The sequence below is a fragment of the Synchiropus splendidus genome, chromosome 5 (genome assembly GCF_027744825.2).
Source record: "Synchiropus splendidus isolate RoL2022-P1 chromosome 5, RoL_Sspl_1.0, whole genome shotgun sequence".
Lineage (NCBI taxonomy): Eukaryota > Metazoa > Chordata > Actinopteri > Syngnathiformes > Callionymidae > Synchiropus > Synchiropus splendidus.
The window spans coordinates 13,972,501-13,990,277 of record NC_071338.1 but is presented as its reverse complement, the minus strand read 5'-3'; the positions used below and the strand labels follow the sequence as shown (position 1 = coordinate 13,990,277).

Below are 17,777 nucleotides of genomic sequence, written 5' to 3'. Positions count from 1 at the left end.
CACATACGAGCGCAGCTGCTGCAGACATCCATTCATTCATTCAAGTCCGCAACAAATAGTGAACCACGATTGCATGGGGAGCCCAAATAGTATATGTGAGTTAACTGATCTCAGATTTACACAGCCCTCTGGTCTCCTTAAATGCATCAAGTACCTCGCGTGACTGAGTGGAGAACTGCCACTCCGCTCCACTCAGCAACACTGTATCAGCTGTGAGCTGCTCCCATGTTATCATTGTGACGGGTGTGGGACGCACTTAACATAGAATATAAACACCAGAATGGAATTTTTCACCGATGCCCGATCCCACTTCTAGAGGCTAGATATGGTCTGATATCCAATACCAGGATCGTATCCCTAGTAATACTCATATTTACATATTAGAACATTAACAAGGGTTCATCTGCAGATCAGTGCTGGACTAAATGAAAATGACAGAAATTCGATACCACTGTGTTCATGAAAACATTCAACGTGCAGATCTTTCGGCTCATAGTAATGCTAATATTAAGGTAGTTGTCCGTATTTGCAGACATATTCACAGAGGCTCGGCCCTGCATCGCTTTCCCGTGTTTATGAGTTCACCACCCGCAGTGGCCCGTAGGCAAGAAGAAAATAAGACTGATTCCCAACAGTCTTTACTCTCAGCGAGGAGAAGTGGTTGATCTTTTAACAGGGTCTGGTTTTGCTTGTGCTAGCAGTTGATAATGTATTTAGCAAAAATGAAAATCCACTTCGTTGTCAAATGCATAAATGACCACGTCGAGTCAATCGAAATGAAACAATTTAACAAGTCATTGTTTTTTGATGTAATTTTCAACTTTGATGATACCATTTTAAAAGGATGTTTCTTGAAAACAAACAAACATCAAATGACGAAAACCTTCCATATGACCCAAAGTACGGGATGGGAGGAAATTCACTCATCCGATTAGTGTATTATGACTTACATAACATTCAAAAATGTTTGTCTGCTCCACAAGTGACATTCTTCATCATCTCTCAAGCAGCAAGGATGATGATCGTGGCTCGGCATAATCAGTCATTTATGGCGTGACTCAACACAACTGCTGCCCCTACCACTATTTGCAGTGTATTACCTCCTGCACCTCAGACTGCAGCCATTTCATATTCCAGCTACAAGGTAAAGTAAGGCATCGGCTCAAGCATGGACAGATTGTGGACGGTCACGTTGAATTATGCGTAGATGCAGCGCCACTACAGTATAACAGTACGAGTGAATATCTTCAAAAGACTAACATTCCTCTTTGGAGTTACATTTGTTGTCTCACCCTCGATGATGCTCCTACTGTGTAGCGACAGCCTAACTCAGGACGGCAGTTTACTGCAAAAGTTTGACAGAAACACACCCACAAATGTTGCTCAGACTTTAGTTGGAGGAATCTGCAAGTGAAAAGTAGTAACTACATCAGGCTGCATATTTGCAGCTTGGCTTGCTTAAATGCCTCAATCAAACAAACACAAAAAAAAAAACAGAAAAAAAAATCCTTCCACGGTAAGTGGTTGGCTAATGGAAAGCTCATGGACAGAATAGCAACTTGTGCAGGGCTCCAGAGTGCAAAAAAATAAATAAAGATAGTGTCATGACTGATGTAAGAGATTCTCAATCTGCACACTTTGCCCCCTTTTTTATTAATTCGTCATTTGATCTGAATTAATCTTGAGTAGTATTTAAACTATTTTAGTCCTCAGAGTTCATGGTGACAAAAATGTGGGACTACAGAGACCACTGAATACGACAATTGAACAGCATCTCAACAAAGATGTGTAATTCAGCTTCAGAGTCAAATACAATTTTATGCCACTTTATTTGTCAGACAGTAGTGTTTTCCATCAGATTAAAAGGAAATGTGCCAGCACACACACAACTCCACAGAAGTACACATCACACAACTACACTAAGACCCCTGGAGACAATTACCATGTCTGCTTTCAAACCTCAACTTCAAAGCCAGGTTCCAGGGAATGTAAGGCATTAAAACATCTAATTTTCCACCTCAACCGTCTTTTATCAGTGCCATGAATCCAGCTCTCTTTCACTCAGGCGCTCTGAGAGGAATCTCTCTATTTTAAGTTTGGCAATGAAACTCTTCAAATTCAGCATTTGAGGGAATAGAGAGAGAAAGGGGGAACCATGTAAATGTGTAGCCTTTGTGGTGAATATTTTCCAAACCATTCTGACCATCCATCTGTATTCAGTAAGAGTAAGTGGGAAACAAATACATAAATCGCAGGTTTTAGGTTTCTTAAATGGTATGGTATGGTATGGAACACAAATAATTGGTGACCCTGAATCGAGGTGTATTAAAAGAACACAGTAAACTATTATTAAATTAGTTGGACAAAATGATGGTACAAAATATCTTCAATATTTCTGAAGAGAGTTGATGATGAGTTTGAATGCCCCTCAGAACAATGAATTAGTGACACGATCTCAGGACCCAAGCCAAGCTACTCTATGATTTATATGATGATAAATATGAGCAGAATATGAAAAGGAATGAGCAAGACAAGACTTTGTGCACATGCAGCAAATACCCAGGAGTACACCGTGTTGAAATCAATATGTGTAGGGTGGTGAGACGTATATCTTTCAAGTATGTTGGAATGTACTGTGAACACTTCTGCAGCCTCATGTAAGCCTGTTCGTCGAACTGGCTCACCTTCCTGTCTATCAAGGCTGAAAATCTATGATGTTAGGTCTGAACAATTAGCAAAGCTATAGCATCATAATGAATAAGTGAAAGCTTATTTCAATCCTTTGACACATTGCCATGGTGTTACAGTTCATCGCATTTGTTTAATCATTGTACCACATGGCGTCTTAGATGATACACTGCATAAAACTCATAAAAATCTCTTCTTTTGCGATGCAGAGAACGGAAAAGGACCGGAGTGAAGAACAGTTCTTATATTTTATGCCTCTTAATCCCTCTTTCCTACGTGGCTGAGTGTCAGAGTGTAACTGTGTGTAGACTTGTGTCCGTCTACCTTTATAACACTGTATGTCTGCGTGTGTGTGGCCATGGTCAATGATTCTTGACTTCTGCGGCTTTACACACAGTATCCTCAGACTTACCTTCACCACACTGTCACGAGTTAAAAAAAAAAAAAAAAAAAAAAAAATTTAAAGAAATGCCCATAACTACTGAGAAAGAGCTCAGTGCAAATCTGTCAGCCAGCAATAGCAAAGAGCCTCATACTTTCTATTTCTGGGGCTCTTGTGCAAAACCATCTCCATCCAAGTCGTGCTGCTGATGGGCTATGGTTTGGCTCTAACACAGACATATGCAAAATATTACACAAACATATCATCATGTGAAAGGAATCTCAGCACAAAGTGGAGGCTGGCTGAGTAGATGCTGTTTATCACGATTACTAATAACAAGAGAAAAAAAAAGTGAGTGCATCCAATCCCTGGAAATTCCCGCAAAATTCTTAGCAGGGAAGCACGGCCGCAATACCGTCGTATAAATACTTACCAAGTAAACCCAGCCATCTTAAATCATTTCCTCATTACAAAACAGAAAGAAACGCTGTCCAAACATTTGCCTCATGAGGAGCCACTTTGGGCACGAAAGACAAACAGCAGATGCAATGATGGCAATCCAAATTATACAATGGCTCTTAGCTTGGTTAAAGTTTGCTTTTGGTAATACATAAAATCAAATTAAACAAAAAAATATCCAAAAGCAAAACACCAGCTGGGGCTACTATTTGAAATAAAACAAACACATAGAAGACAAAGACAGAGAGTGAGAGCATAACCGATGCTGTCCAAACAGCAAGCACTAATGCTCAACAGCAACATCTTACTTGAACCACGAAATGATGGAGAGATTTCTATTCCTACCTGATTCAGGTCCTGTTGTTGATTCATCACAGCACTGGAAGTGCTTATATGTCATAGGAAGAGTTGATTTTAAGTTTTATCACAGCAAGCATAGCTTAAATACTTAAAATGTTTAGACAACTGCAGCATACTGATCAACACATGCTGCTTTGAGGGACGTTACATAAGATACATATTACGTCACAATCTTATTTAGACTTCTACATTATCCACTGTGGAGTCAAAGCAGCCTTAGTATTTCAGACATACAACTCCAAACAGGCTGTTAGATAGGATTTTGAAACAGGGCACCCAAAGCCCTGTGCACTACCCATTCTCCTCCCAACACACCAAGTCAACGATTGAATTAAACAACCTGTTTTGTAATAAAAAAAAGAAGACGCTGTGGGCTTCATGCAAAAATACTCCTCTGATTAAACAGCTGTGAGTTAGTTTTGTAAACTAGTGTTTGTTTTCAGTGTGAGACATCTAATCTAATGGCGCATGCTTCCATGCCGCAGGTGATAAACAAATATGGCGACCTCATATTCGGCAAAATTACTGTGCAGAAACACCATTTTCAAGAAAACCAGTGTATGAGTAGGGCATTACACAGGTACTAATGATCAGAAATTTAGGGCGTCCGGCTGAGGACACAGGGCGTCCAATTTGTCATGTCACACAGTTTAGATGCCTCCCCAGCTAAAAGCCTGGCTCCAAAATGTGCAAGCAAGCCGTAAGTTCACTATGATAGGAGTAGCAAAAATAAAATCAGGCGCTGTGGGACAGTAGCGAGACCTGTCATGTTTAGAGAAAGCTGCTCTGACAAAGAGACAAGGAGCAGATTTAAAAGTGGATAAGTAGAAATTGCTCACATCTTTTGAAATTAGAACGTTTATTAGAGAGAGCTCGTGGAGATATCAGAAGAAAAAGTAAGATGTTATGGACATGTGGAGAGGAAAGAGTGAACATGTTGAATAAAGAATGTTTGAAATTGATGTATAGGTAAAGGGCAAAAAAGAAGAAGACAACCACTGATATCCATGGAGAGGTAAAGGAGGACACGAAGTGTATCTGCACCCACGAGTGGATGCACAAGGTCAGCCCATGATGGGAAAGACGACAAAGATTCAACCACATGAAGGAGTAAAGAAATATGTAATGACCAGACCAGGAGCTACGCCTTGTAACTCTGATTTGGAGGAACATGTTCTTGCCACTAGACAAGACAAGTGACAGACATTAATAGAACAAACTGATCTAAGGAGATAAGCACAAGGCAGCAGGAGACAAAACAAAGAAAGCTAGTCATTAAATAGTAACAATCCATGAAGTGGTCAAAGGACTACCAAAAAATTCTGAACAGCGTGGAAGAAAAATTGCCAGCAGCAGATGGTTCCATGTATTTTTCATGCTGATAAAAACCTGTGACTGAGGTTTGCTTGGTTGTCATCCAGTGCCTAGGGACTCTAAGGGCTGAATGAATTCTACACACAACTGCAGAATCACATGATGTCTGACCTCTCTGCCGTGGCAAGCGGCCCAGCAAGAAAAGGAGGAATGTGAGGGCTCTCCTTCACAGTGTTGGTGTAACTGAGGCTTTGCAGAATACGATTGAAAGAGAGGGACTAGAGACAGAGACAAAGAGTTGCATGTAATTGTGCATGCCTGTTCACTCGAGCAGAAACTGAACTCTCCACAGCTCCATAAAGATTCACAGTCCTGTAAAACATACTGTTGGAAGGAAAGCGTGCGTGGGGGGTTATGAAGATGAAATATGGGGGATGGGAGCAGGAAGAGAAGGGAGCAGCCGGTGCGAAGGATATACACACTGTTACTGGGAGAAAAAAAAATAAACGGGGAGAAAGAAATAGCCTTGCCTGACTTCCCTTTCTTTGGAATGCATCCAATATACCCTGTGAGAGAGTGTGCAAGTGTGTGTGTGGCATGCTGGCATGAAAGCTTTCAGCATATAAATATCACATTACCACACAAGGAAACTCAGGCATCAGTCCGAGCTTCCAGCCTGCCTAACAAGCACAGGAGCTTCAAACTGGAGGTCAAAGGCAGAACTTGCACAAATGGAATTCCACAGAAACCAGCACCTCTTTTAACAGATAAGTGGCTGGGCTTGCAGCTATGTGATGTGCTCTGTAAACCTGTGGTTTGAGTAAATGTTAATGGGCTGGAAGCACACAGACCAGCTGAAGTTATATAAATGCACATCTCAAAAAAGACACCTAGTGCTCGAAAACATCTGTCAAGGAACAAGGGAATTGGATGCATGCTAAATACTAAAGGGGGAATCTGACGTAATTACTCCATGTGGACAAAAACCACCAGTGTTAGCAGAGATACTTATATGTATTGAATTGAAAGTAATTCTTTTAATGCTAACTAACACCTTGAAACAACCTTTCCACAGAAACTTATCCTGCCTTTAAGTGAAACAGACCACAAAGATTGAATTTTAAAGTTGATTTCAACTTGTTTGGGGAAAGAAAATAATATATCTTTATTTGACCCTATTCCATGGCATGACATTATTTTTTGTTTGTACACAGTGCAGTGGGTGGGATGTACGTGTGTATATATATCAATGAGTCAACACAAACGATCATGCGGAAGCCTACTACAAGCATTGGCTGTTGTTATGACGCAGAGCTCAAAGACTTCAAGCAGGTGGGACTCAGGCTGGATGCCATCATTTGACAAACAGATCAACAACATTGCTCTCACAGGGTTTCTGAAACTGAGAAGCTTTCAGTTTGGACTGCTGCAACACCTCATGAAGCCACATTCCATCTGTGAGATTACCTGCCATCACATACCAATAGGACAGTGAGGTTGGTAAATATGCAGGTTAGGAAGTGCCTGGGCTTACCTGTTCAAGCTCTACAGATATTTAGGCTAGTGGAGGAGTTCAAATGCAGCAAAGCAATGATTGAAATGACTGTCACAGAATCCCAGGATCCCTTGGACAGGAATATTGATCTGACCTTCGTCACTGGATGGAAGTGGAGACCATGTGCAGCCAGTGACACAGACGAAGACTGTGCTGAGACACCGAGATATGGGGGGGCTGGATAAGTCCAAATTACCGCAGGTGAATTAAAGGGGAGCACAGGGACCAAGTCTGCCCACAAGTCTTCAATGTGGAGTTTATAATTTTACAGAGCTTGAAAGGAAAGGGCCAAGATATGCAAGACAAGTGTTGGTGGGTCCAGTAAGGTGGGAAAGAGCGGTTTTAAAAGTAAGTCTACTGAAGGCTCAACGGATGGTAGTCAAGGAGAAGATCTACTGCTTGGCTACCATAGACAATGATTAGCATACGAAAGACAAGTCACACCAAGTCAGACAGGCTTTTGTTTCAGGTGTCTTGTAGCCCCTCGTTGACAACACCTCAGATATACCGGCATTTTCCCTTGCCACTTAGTTGAGTATACAGCCCTTTTTATGCAGTAGCATCTACTGCAGTAAGATCCATGCTTAAGCTGAGGTAGACAGCATGCTCTTCTCCTGATGTCATCACTGCATCACTCAACCAGGTCTAAGGCCAGCCCTATTGAATATTGTCAGTGTAGTCAGGCCGAAGAACCCCAAGACCCTGGGGTGCTCAATTTATGATGTGTTGTACGGGACACAGAGCGCCACCACACTACCACCAATGACGATAAGCCTCACCTCACCACATTGCAATACACCATATTAAGTATTAACAGTGAGTACTACAATGCATAAAAAAACAGCGTCTTCTTTTTTAAAACTGAATGAACCATAATTAATGTAGGACGATTGTGAGTTCCTCATGCACGCTTCATACTTAACCACTTCCATTCTGTTTACCTGTCTGGTCTTTGTGCACTAAAATGATTATGAGGCAGCATACAGACTGAGCTGATGACACAAATGTCAAAGAGATTACAGAACAGTGACATTAACATTGAGAATTGCAGCTCTGCAGCTGCTCATTCAGCCTTTTGCAAGACACCAGATACTTATTAAGAGTGTTGTCTGATGCGATCAATTGTTTCACCACAGGAGTTAGCTGATGGCGCACTGCAGCCTCTGTGTGGGGTGTGAAGTGCTTGCACTTGTGCTGAGAATCAATTTGAATGTTGAGAATTAGCCTCTGTCAGTTTAGAGCATTCAACCAAACTGCAAATAACACTCATACCCAATCAGAGTTGTGAGAGCCATATGAGGAAGTAAAAGTACATTTTCATCCCAAGGCCACATGATTTCACAGATAGTGAACATACTTCCGCTGCCATTGAACAAATAGAAAACTGTAATAGACATATTTGCAGCGGACTGCTTGTAACAAAATTAAATAAAAATTCATAATTTATCTATTTAGTTTTAGTGTCTGATTTTATGGTTTTGCCTGTATTCATGGCCGTATTGTATACAATAAGGCTAGGTTTTATTTATTTGTTGTGAATGTTTCTTGTTATTCATATGTGTACTATAAGCACTTTATTGCCATAGTGTGTTGGCAATAAGTGTGTCATGAATAAAGTTGGCATGGTAATGCATTATTCCAACACACTTTTACACTCAACATTTGCAAGATAATATAGATAGGAAGAGTGAACCACATAAGTAATCTTTTCAGGAAAGAAGGTAATATGAGTAAAAGAGTATGCTGGGACGACCCAGTATTTTCATAGATAATAATTCTAATATCAATATACCAACCATCACCTGCAATTGGTGGGTCAATCTTAAAGACAACAACCCATGCTGTGGGGCAGTGATGATAATAGCTGACCAATTATTCATAATAAATGGGGGCTCTGGTGTTGGGGGGGAAAGGAAAGCTTATATAGAAAATGGATCAATACACCAGTTGGTTCCTAATGAGGGAAGGAATTGGTCCAAGTCAAGCAGATGGAGACCCTGTTCTGCCTGGGGTGGTCTTTTACTGCTTTCTGTCAGCAAGGTATCAGATTGACAGTGTTCAATAGTGTCACGAAAGTGACTACAATTACATATAGGTCGCATCATTTTAAACCTGCCTTTGCTCTCTGCATGATCAGACACACTGCGTTCTTCATCTTGTTTCCCACATTCCACTTACTCAAGAAATCATGAACACCACAAGGGTCAGATTTGGAAGAGCCTAAAGAATAATGGCAGTCTGTCCTTCACCCCTCCTCCTCTTTTAACCACCCACAGCTGCCAGCACAGGACAGTAAATCTTCCCCCTCACTGGTACAACTACATGCTGCTATGTTTAGTGTTACACACAATAAAAATACACAGGGTGACTACCAACATTGCACCAGACAGTGTATTTTCTTACATGAATAAAATAAAACATGAAAGAATTGAAGAAGGAAACTGAATAATTACCACCATGATCTGCTACCTATGCATGTCTTAAGTTCTTTTTTTCCCTGTGTGGAGTGGGGGTGTTATTTATGGCTGTTCTGTACAAGTGAACATGCAGACACACTCGCACACATGTGCACACACACACCTACCCTTTCATAGGATGAAAGGGCAGTCACACTGCCTGCAAACATGATTTTAAAGCCTGGGGTGGAATGAGTGGTGGAGTAGAGAATGAGGACAGAGTGAGTACAAAAGGGAAAAACCCTTAGATTTACAAGTCCCCGTAGGGATAAAGCAAACCATGTACCAGAAAACATTTGAAGTTGTTCTCTACAGACACATATGTAAACACAATTGAGCAATTACTATATTATCTGAACCAATTTTTGGAAAACAGCCCAAATTCTGTCCACGTTTTCCCCAAACATGGTCTGATTTAGCAATTATTTCAACAGACCAGGAAGTCATTGAGGACGTTAAATGGTCCACTTGGAAATTCATTTACCTTTGAGCCATTTTCACACACAAAGAAAGGAAAACATAAACTGCAGAATGTGAGGATTCCAATCCAGTGACAGTGAATTCATTTGAAGAGTTGAAGATTTCCCATGGTTCACACTGCCTCTAGTGGCAACAATGTGAGCATGCATACCAGATTGATGTTTAAGAGGCAAAGGCTGACCTCTGCTGGTGGAAGGTCGAAGAGCATGTCACTTTTCGCTCATAATTATTTAAATTGACAACGAAGCCGTTTAAGAATATCCGTTCGAGAAATGAATTTGAAATTTATGCACCTTCGTCAATTTGTGAAACAAAATCAAAAAGAGGAATGTATGACTTTGTGTAGACATTTGGTAAAAATAACTGGGTCATTAGAAATGGAGTGTAAGTTTACCCTGGTTTCAGAGTCCTGCCTAAGGTTAGCCACATGTTTTGCATGGTCAAGTTTAGGGGGAGAGGCAATGAGAAACGCCACAATGTTATGTATAATAGAAATATGTGTGTGTGTGTGTGTGTGTATATGTGTGTTTTGCGGTTAATTTTGAAACATTAAAATCATTTGACTAAAACAACTGACGGAAGGCCCCCTTACTACTCTTGTCCATCTTCAATAAAATTAAAGAACAGCTATATAAGAAAACGTAATGGTCAAGAACCACCAACATAGATCCTACCTGCTCTTGGAACTGTTCTTGAGAAAGGCAGTCCGTCATGTGAACGCAGCCCAACAAACAACCCGTAGGGTATTCTTTTGGAAAATTGGGCACTGAATACACAAACAAAAACATAACAGACAGTGAGAATTGTTGTTGACCACTTAGGTCAGGTCACAGCATATACCTCTTCCGTATATGCTGTGGTACATTGCTTCAACTTCAGCAATCTCTTGAGGCGTGGGCTTTTTGGCTGCAGCAGCAATCCAAAGACGACCCCGGTGAGCTGTGTACCAAGTCCGTCCCTCAACCCTGCCAAAGAAAGTTGCATAATGCACACAGAATTTGTTTAATATATTCCTAATGTTGTACAGCATGAACACAGCTTGTCATCTTGCTCTACCTCTTGATGCCTCTAACCAGAAGTGACGCCCAAGGTTGGTGCATGCTGAGACACCAACCCCCATCAGACATTTCCTGAAGCTCTTTGTCTTGAAGGCGCAACTTGCAGCGTTCGTCTTCTCTTCTGTCCTTCACCACAGGCTTCACATTCTCTGTATTTCTCTTGTAGTTTTCATTGCCACCTACATCCACCCACTGTAGACATAGCAAGTTGAATCAAGGTCTATCGCTTGTTTTCACTTGTGCTCAAGTTGTCAGTAGGAGCAACAGCTCCTGATGATTTTAGCGTACGGTATTTTAATAATGAACGATGATTGTCACAGAACTACAACAAAATTGTTTTAACTGAAGAAATGCTTCTCTTCTAAGCACATCTACAACTCTACCAGGAACTTCATGTTTCAGTACATGAATAAATGACAATCACTGTCCTATCTTCCTCTTCTTCATAGGATTGGAGAAGAAAAAAAAAAGAAAATCACACTTGATATTGTATCACCTACACAAGTCAATGTGTGCTCGGTGTGAGTGTTACTGTGACTAAATTGTGGTAATATTTGCCCTTTATTTTGGGAGGTGAGAACAAAGGTAGTGGCAAGTTAAGTGTTGAGTTATGAAGTTATTTCTAAATAGGAACAGCCCGACAATATTCAACTTCAAATTAAACTCTCTTCAAATGTTAAGAAGTAAAGATGGGCGATATGGACAAAAAAAGTTATCCCGATATATGTTGTTATGTCGGCGATAATGATAATTATCACAATACATACATTTTTATGCAATTGCATGTGTTGGACGCTGTAGTCTGTCTTGAAATTGCTTTATGATCAAATGAGTTTGTCTCCAACATCATTATTCGTTTATGTTTAAATATAATAGTTAACTAAGTGTAGAGATGAGAAATTCAATGTTTCACATCGCTCGTAGAAGCCGCTCGTCTGACAGACTGCTCTGCCAGCTTTATTTAGGGGTTAAATTGCGCCATCTGTCTGCTGTATCATTTGTTTCTCAACAGTTGACTTTAACTATGGACCAGTCTGGACACAGTTTCTAGATGCTTTTGAAGACATATTAGAAATAATGTGAATAAATCATCATTTAGTCATATTCTACTCCCCAAATCATTATGCAAACTGTCAGTCCTTTGTCTTGTGTGATGAAAAACCTTTTCACAATCCTCTCTCCTAAAATGGTTGTTTTCCATTGCCTTATTGAAGATTTCATGAATACTTCAACCGCTTTAGAATTTTTTTAATGGTCCCTTTGTGATGCTGGGTCGTAGCATGAGCGCTGCCCTGTGAGAATGTGTCCGCGATCATTGAACACTAACCAGGGACGCAGAGGAGGACGCCGCCACCAATACCGGAGCGGATGTCGGTCCAACATCCAACTTTTTTTTTTTTTTTTTTTTTTTTTTTTTAACTGCGATCGTGAACCAAAGTCCACCACACTCTCCACAACTGTCACACGCCGGTGTCGGCTGTCAAACGCTGTGAAGCTGGACTGCGCCGTCGCGGTCTCATCATGTTCCCGTGTGCAAGTCCAATGCAGCGAGTGTGTCAGGTGTTTATCGAATTTATCGTGAGATGCAGAATTGTCATCGTGGAGATTGTGTTTGGCCGCATATTGTGTACAATAAGTTATCGCCCATCCCTATTTAGAAGTCACATTTAAACAAAATTATAAAAAAGCAGAACCCCCTACTTGTGGTGCCTTCGTCATGATGTTGGGGTTGACAAGCTGACCGAGAGCCTGTCTTTCTCTCTGTCTTTCAGCATGAAGTGGAGCTTTTCCTGAGGTGCCACTATTCATCTCCTTTAAGGTTTCATCCAATCTGCATAGGCAAATGAGGTTAGAAGTGCAGGCTCCAATACACCCCAACATTTCTTAATGAATGAGGTTAAATGTGAACGATCTCTCACTCACTTGCTGTAATACTCATTGAGGTTGTTTCCTTCATCAATCACTTGTCTGCCTGCAAAATCCAAAGTGATCTTTCTGTCTTTGCGAGAAGAATGACGAAGCTCCCTCAGCTCTTCCTCCTTTTTTCTCAGCTTTTCTCGCTCGCCAGGTGACAGCCACTGATTGGATTCAGTAGCAAAGTAGTCCGACTCATCGTCAAGGACCTGAGTTCTTCTGACACTAAATTTACCACAAAGAACGGAGAAGCAAATGACTACTCCAGTGACTTCATGATCAAAAGCTTGGAAATGAAACCCTCTTATCTCACCTATTCCGGTCATATTCCAAAAGCTTGTCTTTATGTTGAACAGCTTTCTCCAACCCAGCCTTTATTTTAGCCTCTTGGTTGGGTAGATAGTCTCGATCTCCAAGATCAAACAGGTTTTATGACAGGTTCGTATCTTTTCGTGAATTTGTTCATTTTGAATGACAATACATTTGTGACTCTTACCTCCCATTAGCTTTTTTTTTAGCTTCTGGCTTTTGTTGGAGTCGCGTTGTAGAATCTCCTGCTCCTCATTGGTGCAAACCTAATTATACAACATTTTCTTTAATCTTGACAAATAAATAGGCTACCATGTGCATAAAGGCTACTTTTAGGTATGTTTGAGACAATAAAACATATTTTAAAATTGTAATGTTAATTTGGCAGGATCATTTTAAATAATATATATATATTTTAAGAGCCAAACAATATACATAAAGAACGGCTTAAAAAAAAAAAAAAAAAGGTCTGAATTCAAAACACATACCAGGTTTCCACAGAAGATGCATGGTCCAGAACCTTCTTGCTCACACACAATGCGACCACAGCTGATGCAGTTGTTGATCAGCTTGTGCTTCTGAGCAAGGCAATCACAACTGTGTCGCCCCGGCAGTAAAACGGTCAGTCGGTCCTCTCCCTCTTTGGCATATAGGTTGACATACTTGGATTTCTTCTTTGTTGAGGAAGATTTTTCTCTTTCCTGAGCCTTTGATTGAAACAACAATGAATTTACAATTGAAATAGAAAATACTGTAAATTACGGACTACAGAGCGCACTGGAATACTAGCTGCATATTAACCGGGTGCAGTGGCGCTGTCTGTCCTAAACTAGTTTTGAAAATGGGGGTCCAGCATCGAGACTGACTCATGAAACAAACTTGGCAGTATTCTTAACTTCAATCATGAACTCGTCACAATCTTTTATTTACTTCCGCACGCATTGGACCGCACGTCCAATATTCCGACACCACAGGCGTTTTATTTACCTTAAATAAAAGGGTTGTGATATCATCGGTTTGATGTGACAAGCATGATGCTCTTTAGCCTATAAAAACCCGTATATTAGCTGTGTCGTAGTATAACCCGAAGGATTCAGACCATACCATATATGGTATACATGTGAACGTTGCTCTGTGCACTCACCCTGACCAGATCAATGGGGGTCTTGATCACTTCCGGCTCAGGCAAAGCTTGACTCACAGGCGTTGGCTCAGGTTTGTTTCTGCCTTTGCGTTTTGATTTCTTTTGGAGGTCTTTGCTTACATCTTGGAAATCTAGGGAGCAACAGATGAAAACATTTTTTTTAAATTTGTATGAATAAACAAAAATATATCCCTAATTATATAAAAGTTTAATGTCCATGTTTTTATGTTTGATAGTATACTGCTGTTTGAATTCGCTTCCTTCGAATATACCTGTGCTCCTTCACATGTGGACGATCTCCAACATTGCTTCTTTCATAAACAACACATTGAAGTAGTCACCTCAAGCGCTCATTCATGCCCATCATTCTGTCTATTTCGATGCCTTAAACAATTTCCTTCCACAGAATCACCTGGTGCCACTGGATCTTTGGGATCAACGGGTTCAGAGGTGGTTGAGTTTGCGTTGCGAGTCTTTTGCAGCCGTCTGAGGAGCTCATCAATGAAGTACTTCTTTTTTCCATCCGTGCCCTGCAGGAGGTCCCCCACATATTCCTCTATCTCCTCAGGACTGTCTATTGATAAGATATATCTGAAAAAGAAGAGGAGAAGGATTAAAATATTTAGGAGGAGACATTCTGACAAGAGTGTCAAGTCATACTAGCTAGTTGCAATCAATGCAGACCAGAAAAGGTTGTACTTGGACTGTCTTCCCGATGGCCCAGCTGTTCCCCAAATTCTAAGGGAGACTCCAGCAACAGTACTCACTTCAGCCATGAACTTGTTCCTTCATTCACTGCCTATACTTCTGACCATATATATAGCCAAATTTCAGCTGGTCAGGACAGCTAACTAACATCAGAACATGTTGAACAGAAAACCAGCGGAGAAGAAGATTATCCTCAATGCTTTGTTAAAAAACGAAACAACGACCCATAGAGTATAAACTTTTCGAAGTGTTCATATCCAAAATATCTAAACACCCAATAACTTCGTATGACAGTTGAAAATGAGGAGAATTAACACGTCGAGAATTCACGGAAAAATAACCATTAGTAATGTCGTGCGCCACTGAAAAACAAAAATCTAAACGCAAGAAAAGACAGTCAACAGGAAAGCCGCATCAAGGTTAATTTTAGACAAAAATAACAGCGTGGGTTTGAACATGGAATTCAGCTGGCGATGGTCGTTAGCTGACTGGCTAGCAGACTTGCGTGTCACTTACCTGACGATGTCTTCACACGCTTCCAACCCGAACCGGTGCTGTAACTGCTCCAAACACCATTGCAGAAGTTGCTCCGACATTATTAGGTTATTAGGTAGGTATAGATTTCACTGTCACGGTCTGAGCGAAGAGATGCGCCAGTAGGGAGTTTATCGAATAGAGACAGTCTACAGTGTTTCTTATCGGCTCCAAAACACTGATGCATAGAGTGCGGTGTAACACTGAATGGAATCCGGGCAATCGAGAGATGGTGCACTGTAGTTCTGCACCTCTCAGATTGAAACTCAGACGATTTCACCGTGACTGATCAAGTTACAAATCTGTATTTCAAATAAACGCATAAAACCCAACAGACACAACAGTCAGAGTTTTATTTTTTTTATATAGGTATTTTTATTTTATTTAAAAGTTGTTTGTAGTTTCTTTACCAGAATTCTTAATGTGGATATTGGAATGACAGAGGATTCATTTATTTTCTAACATAAAAAATGAATATCTCTAAAAAATAAAAAATAAATTAACAGATGAATGCTGGTGGTCAACCAGCGCACTTCAAAGAAAAACATGGGAGCAGAGACAATACAATTTTGTATTATTTTACTGTGACTGGTTCACTATAAACAAAACAACTTAAAAAATATCACAACAACATGAAAGAAAATAATTATTCCTATCAGTATTTGTTAAAGTGAGTAGTAGCCAGTATTGAAGTTAGTAATGATACATCATTTTCATTCTGTAATGTATATGTTTTGCCTGCACTACCACCTTTGTCTAGGCCATTAGAGTTAAAATGGTTAATGTGAGTAAAAATGTTTTACATTTTTGTAATGTTTATGCTGGGTTAGGATTGCTTCAGGCAATAATGTTTTAACTTTTGAGACTGATGTTGCCATGGCTTGGGGCTGACAGAAGAATCCCAAGTGTCACCAGAATCATGAGGAATGAAAAAACCACCAGGAAAAGACGGTCAAGTACAGACGCTGCAAACTTCCACTCAGAATGGACATTCTCAGTGACCTCCTTGGCACGAAGGTGCTTGGTGATGTAACGCACTTCCTCGAGGATCTTGCCAACCTCCGGCTCCACTGTGCCCTCACCTTTGGAGATGAGATTCACGTCCTCACCCGCCTGCTCTACCTGACCACAGTCTGGAGTGGAAGGTAGAAAATAGAATTAAGCGTATAATAGCCAATGTACAAGGCTTTGCGCTGGCTTTTTGACACAAACTAGACAAACTATCCTCACCTGGATTCTTCACCTGGAGCAGCCAAGCACACCACTTCAGGAGGAACTCCCGAGCCTGAAGTTTGACAGCACACAAACACAAAATTACACGACGTACAACAATGGAATAATGCTGCAAGCAGAGGACAGAATCACCAGTCACCATCAGTTCATGAGTGGTTACAATCAGTAAAAAAGCAGTGTTTTCATCAGTCAAAATGCAACTGGACTATTTGAAGCTGAGCACTGAGGTAAATATGTTCCTGACAGTGATTGCCCCCTAACATAGCGTATAATGGCACTCGTTGACATCATCACAGTTCACTTGATCTAAATGTAAAACAAGGACCTGCCAGTTCAGAGGAAGGGAGTGAGAAAACATAGCTTTCCAGATGGCATTTTTCCTTTCAACATTTAGTTGTATGAAAATTGATTTTCTAGTGCGGTGTATTCTGAGAAGTGATTGCTGATACATACATGATTGTTGTTGGTTATTGTTTTGTGGAGGGGATGACGGCTGTGTTGCACAAACGTGAATGTTAAAAAAAAATGTGTCCTTAAAAAGATGATTTCATGTATTAAATTTTACTTCATGAATGAACTGATTGATGGGAAGGTTCCGTCATGGTGTGGCTTCCTGGTCCCATCGGTGTAGATAACTTCATGAAATCGGTGACACTTACCCACTTTGGCATCCTCTGCCCTCGTGGGTCATGATGGTGTAAACGCAAGACCACCACCGTAGCAATGAGTGACAGGCCAACAATGACCATTGTGGTCATGAAGTACTGAGCTGGCAAAAACAGCACAAAGAATAACATTATATAAGCATAAAGAATAACATTAGATATGTATGCTATAATTGTTATTTTGTGCACGCAATGCATGCTTTATCTCATCAGCCTTGTGAAAAACAAGTTGCCCAATGACAGGACAGATGTTGCGTGTGTGAGTTAGACACGTGCCTTTCAATTATCCATCCCCACAGATGAGTAATGCACAAACATAATGTTAAGGAATAACATTTATTCAAAGCTGTCTCACCTATTAAGGGCACAGATTCAGACGTGGCTGGTATCACTTCTGAGACCATCAACAATAGGACCATGAAGCAGAGCAGAACTGTCACTCCTGAGAGGGAAAACAATGCATGAAAAAAAGTCCAAGGAGAGACGCTGCAAGTGTCTAAAGCAATCCCGGATAAACC

At 40.6% G+C, this 17,777-nt stretch overlaps 2 protein-coding genes across 3 annotated transcripts in view; both read right to left on the bottom strand.

Moving 5' to 3' along the window:
• Nucleotides 1-15,532, bottom strand: part of trip4 (thyroid hormone receptor interactor 4) — a 63,749-nt gene extending 48,217 nt beyond the window's left edge. The window contains exons 1-11 of the mRNA XM_053864749.1: nucleotides 15,344-15,532; nucleotides 14,532-14,710; nucleotides 14,120-14,250; nucleotides 13,464-13,682; nucleotides 13,163-13,241; nucleotides 12,980-13,076; nucleotides 12,676-12,891; nucleotides 12,454-12,583; nucleotides 10,751-10,944; nucleotides 10,535-10,659; nucleotides 10,369-10,460 (exon numbers count right to left, since the gene is read on the bottom strand). Of these exons, the coding sequence (XP_053720724.1) occupies nucleotides 10,369-10,460; nucleotides 10,535-10,659; nucleotides 10,751-10,944; nucleotides 12,454-12,583; nucleotides 12,676-12,891; nucleotides 12,980-13,076; nucleotides 13,163-13,241; nucleotides 13,464-13,682; nucleotides 14,120-14,250; nucleotides 14,532-14,710; nucleotides 15,344-15,423 (1,542 nt within the window). The 5' untranslated portion in view covers nucleotides 15,424-15,532. The remainder of the gene's footprint in view (nucleotides 1-10,368; nucleotides 10,461-10,534; nucleotides 10,660-10,750; nucleotides 10,945-12,453; nucleotides 12,584-12,675; nucleotides 12,892-12,979; nucleotides 13,077-13,162; nucleotides 13,242-13,463; nucleotides 13,683-14,119; nucleotides 14,251-14,531; nucleotides 14,711-15,343) is intronic.
• A 179-nt stretch (nucleotides 15,533-15,711) lies between these two features.
• LOC128759416 (neuronal acetylcholine receptor subunit alpha-7-like) overlaps nucleotides 15,712-17,777 on the bottom strand; it is a 7,868-nt gene continuing 5,802 nt past the window's right edge. For both annotated transcript variants that reach the window (XM_053866343.1, XM_053866344.1), the window contains exons 8-11: nucleotides 17,615-17,701; nucleotides 17,254-17,363; nucleotides 16,592-16,646; nucleotides 15,712-16,494 (exon numbers count right to left, since the gene is read on the bottom strand). In XM_053866343.1, coding sequence (XP_053722318.1) covers nucleotides 16,214-16,494; nucleotides 16,592-16,646; nucleotides 17,254-17,363; nucleotides 17,615-17,701 — 533 coding nt within the window. In that variant the 3' untranslated portion in view covers nucleotides 15,712-16,213. The remainder of the gene's footprint in view (nucleotides 16,495-16,591; nucleotides 16,647-17,253; nucleotides 17,364-17,614; nucleotides 17,702-17,777) is intronic.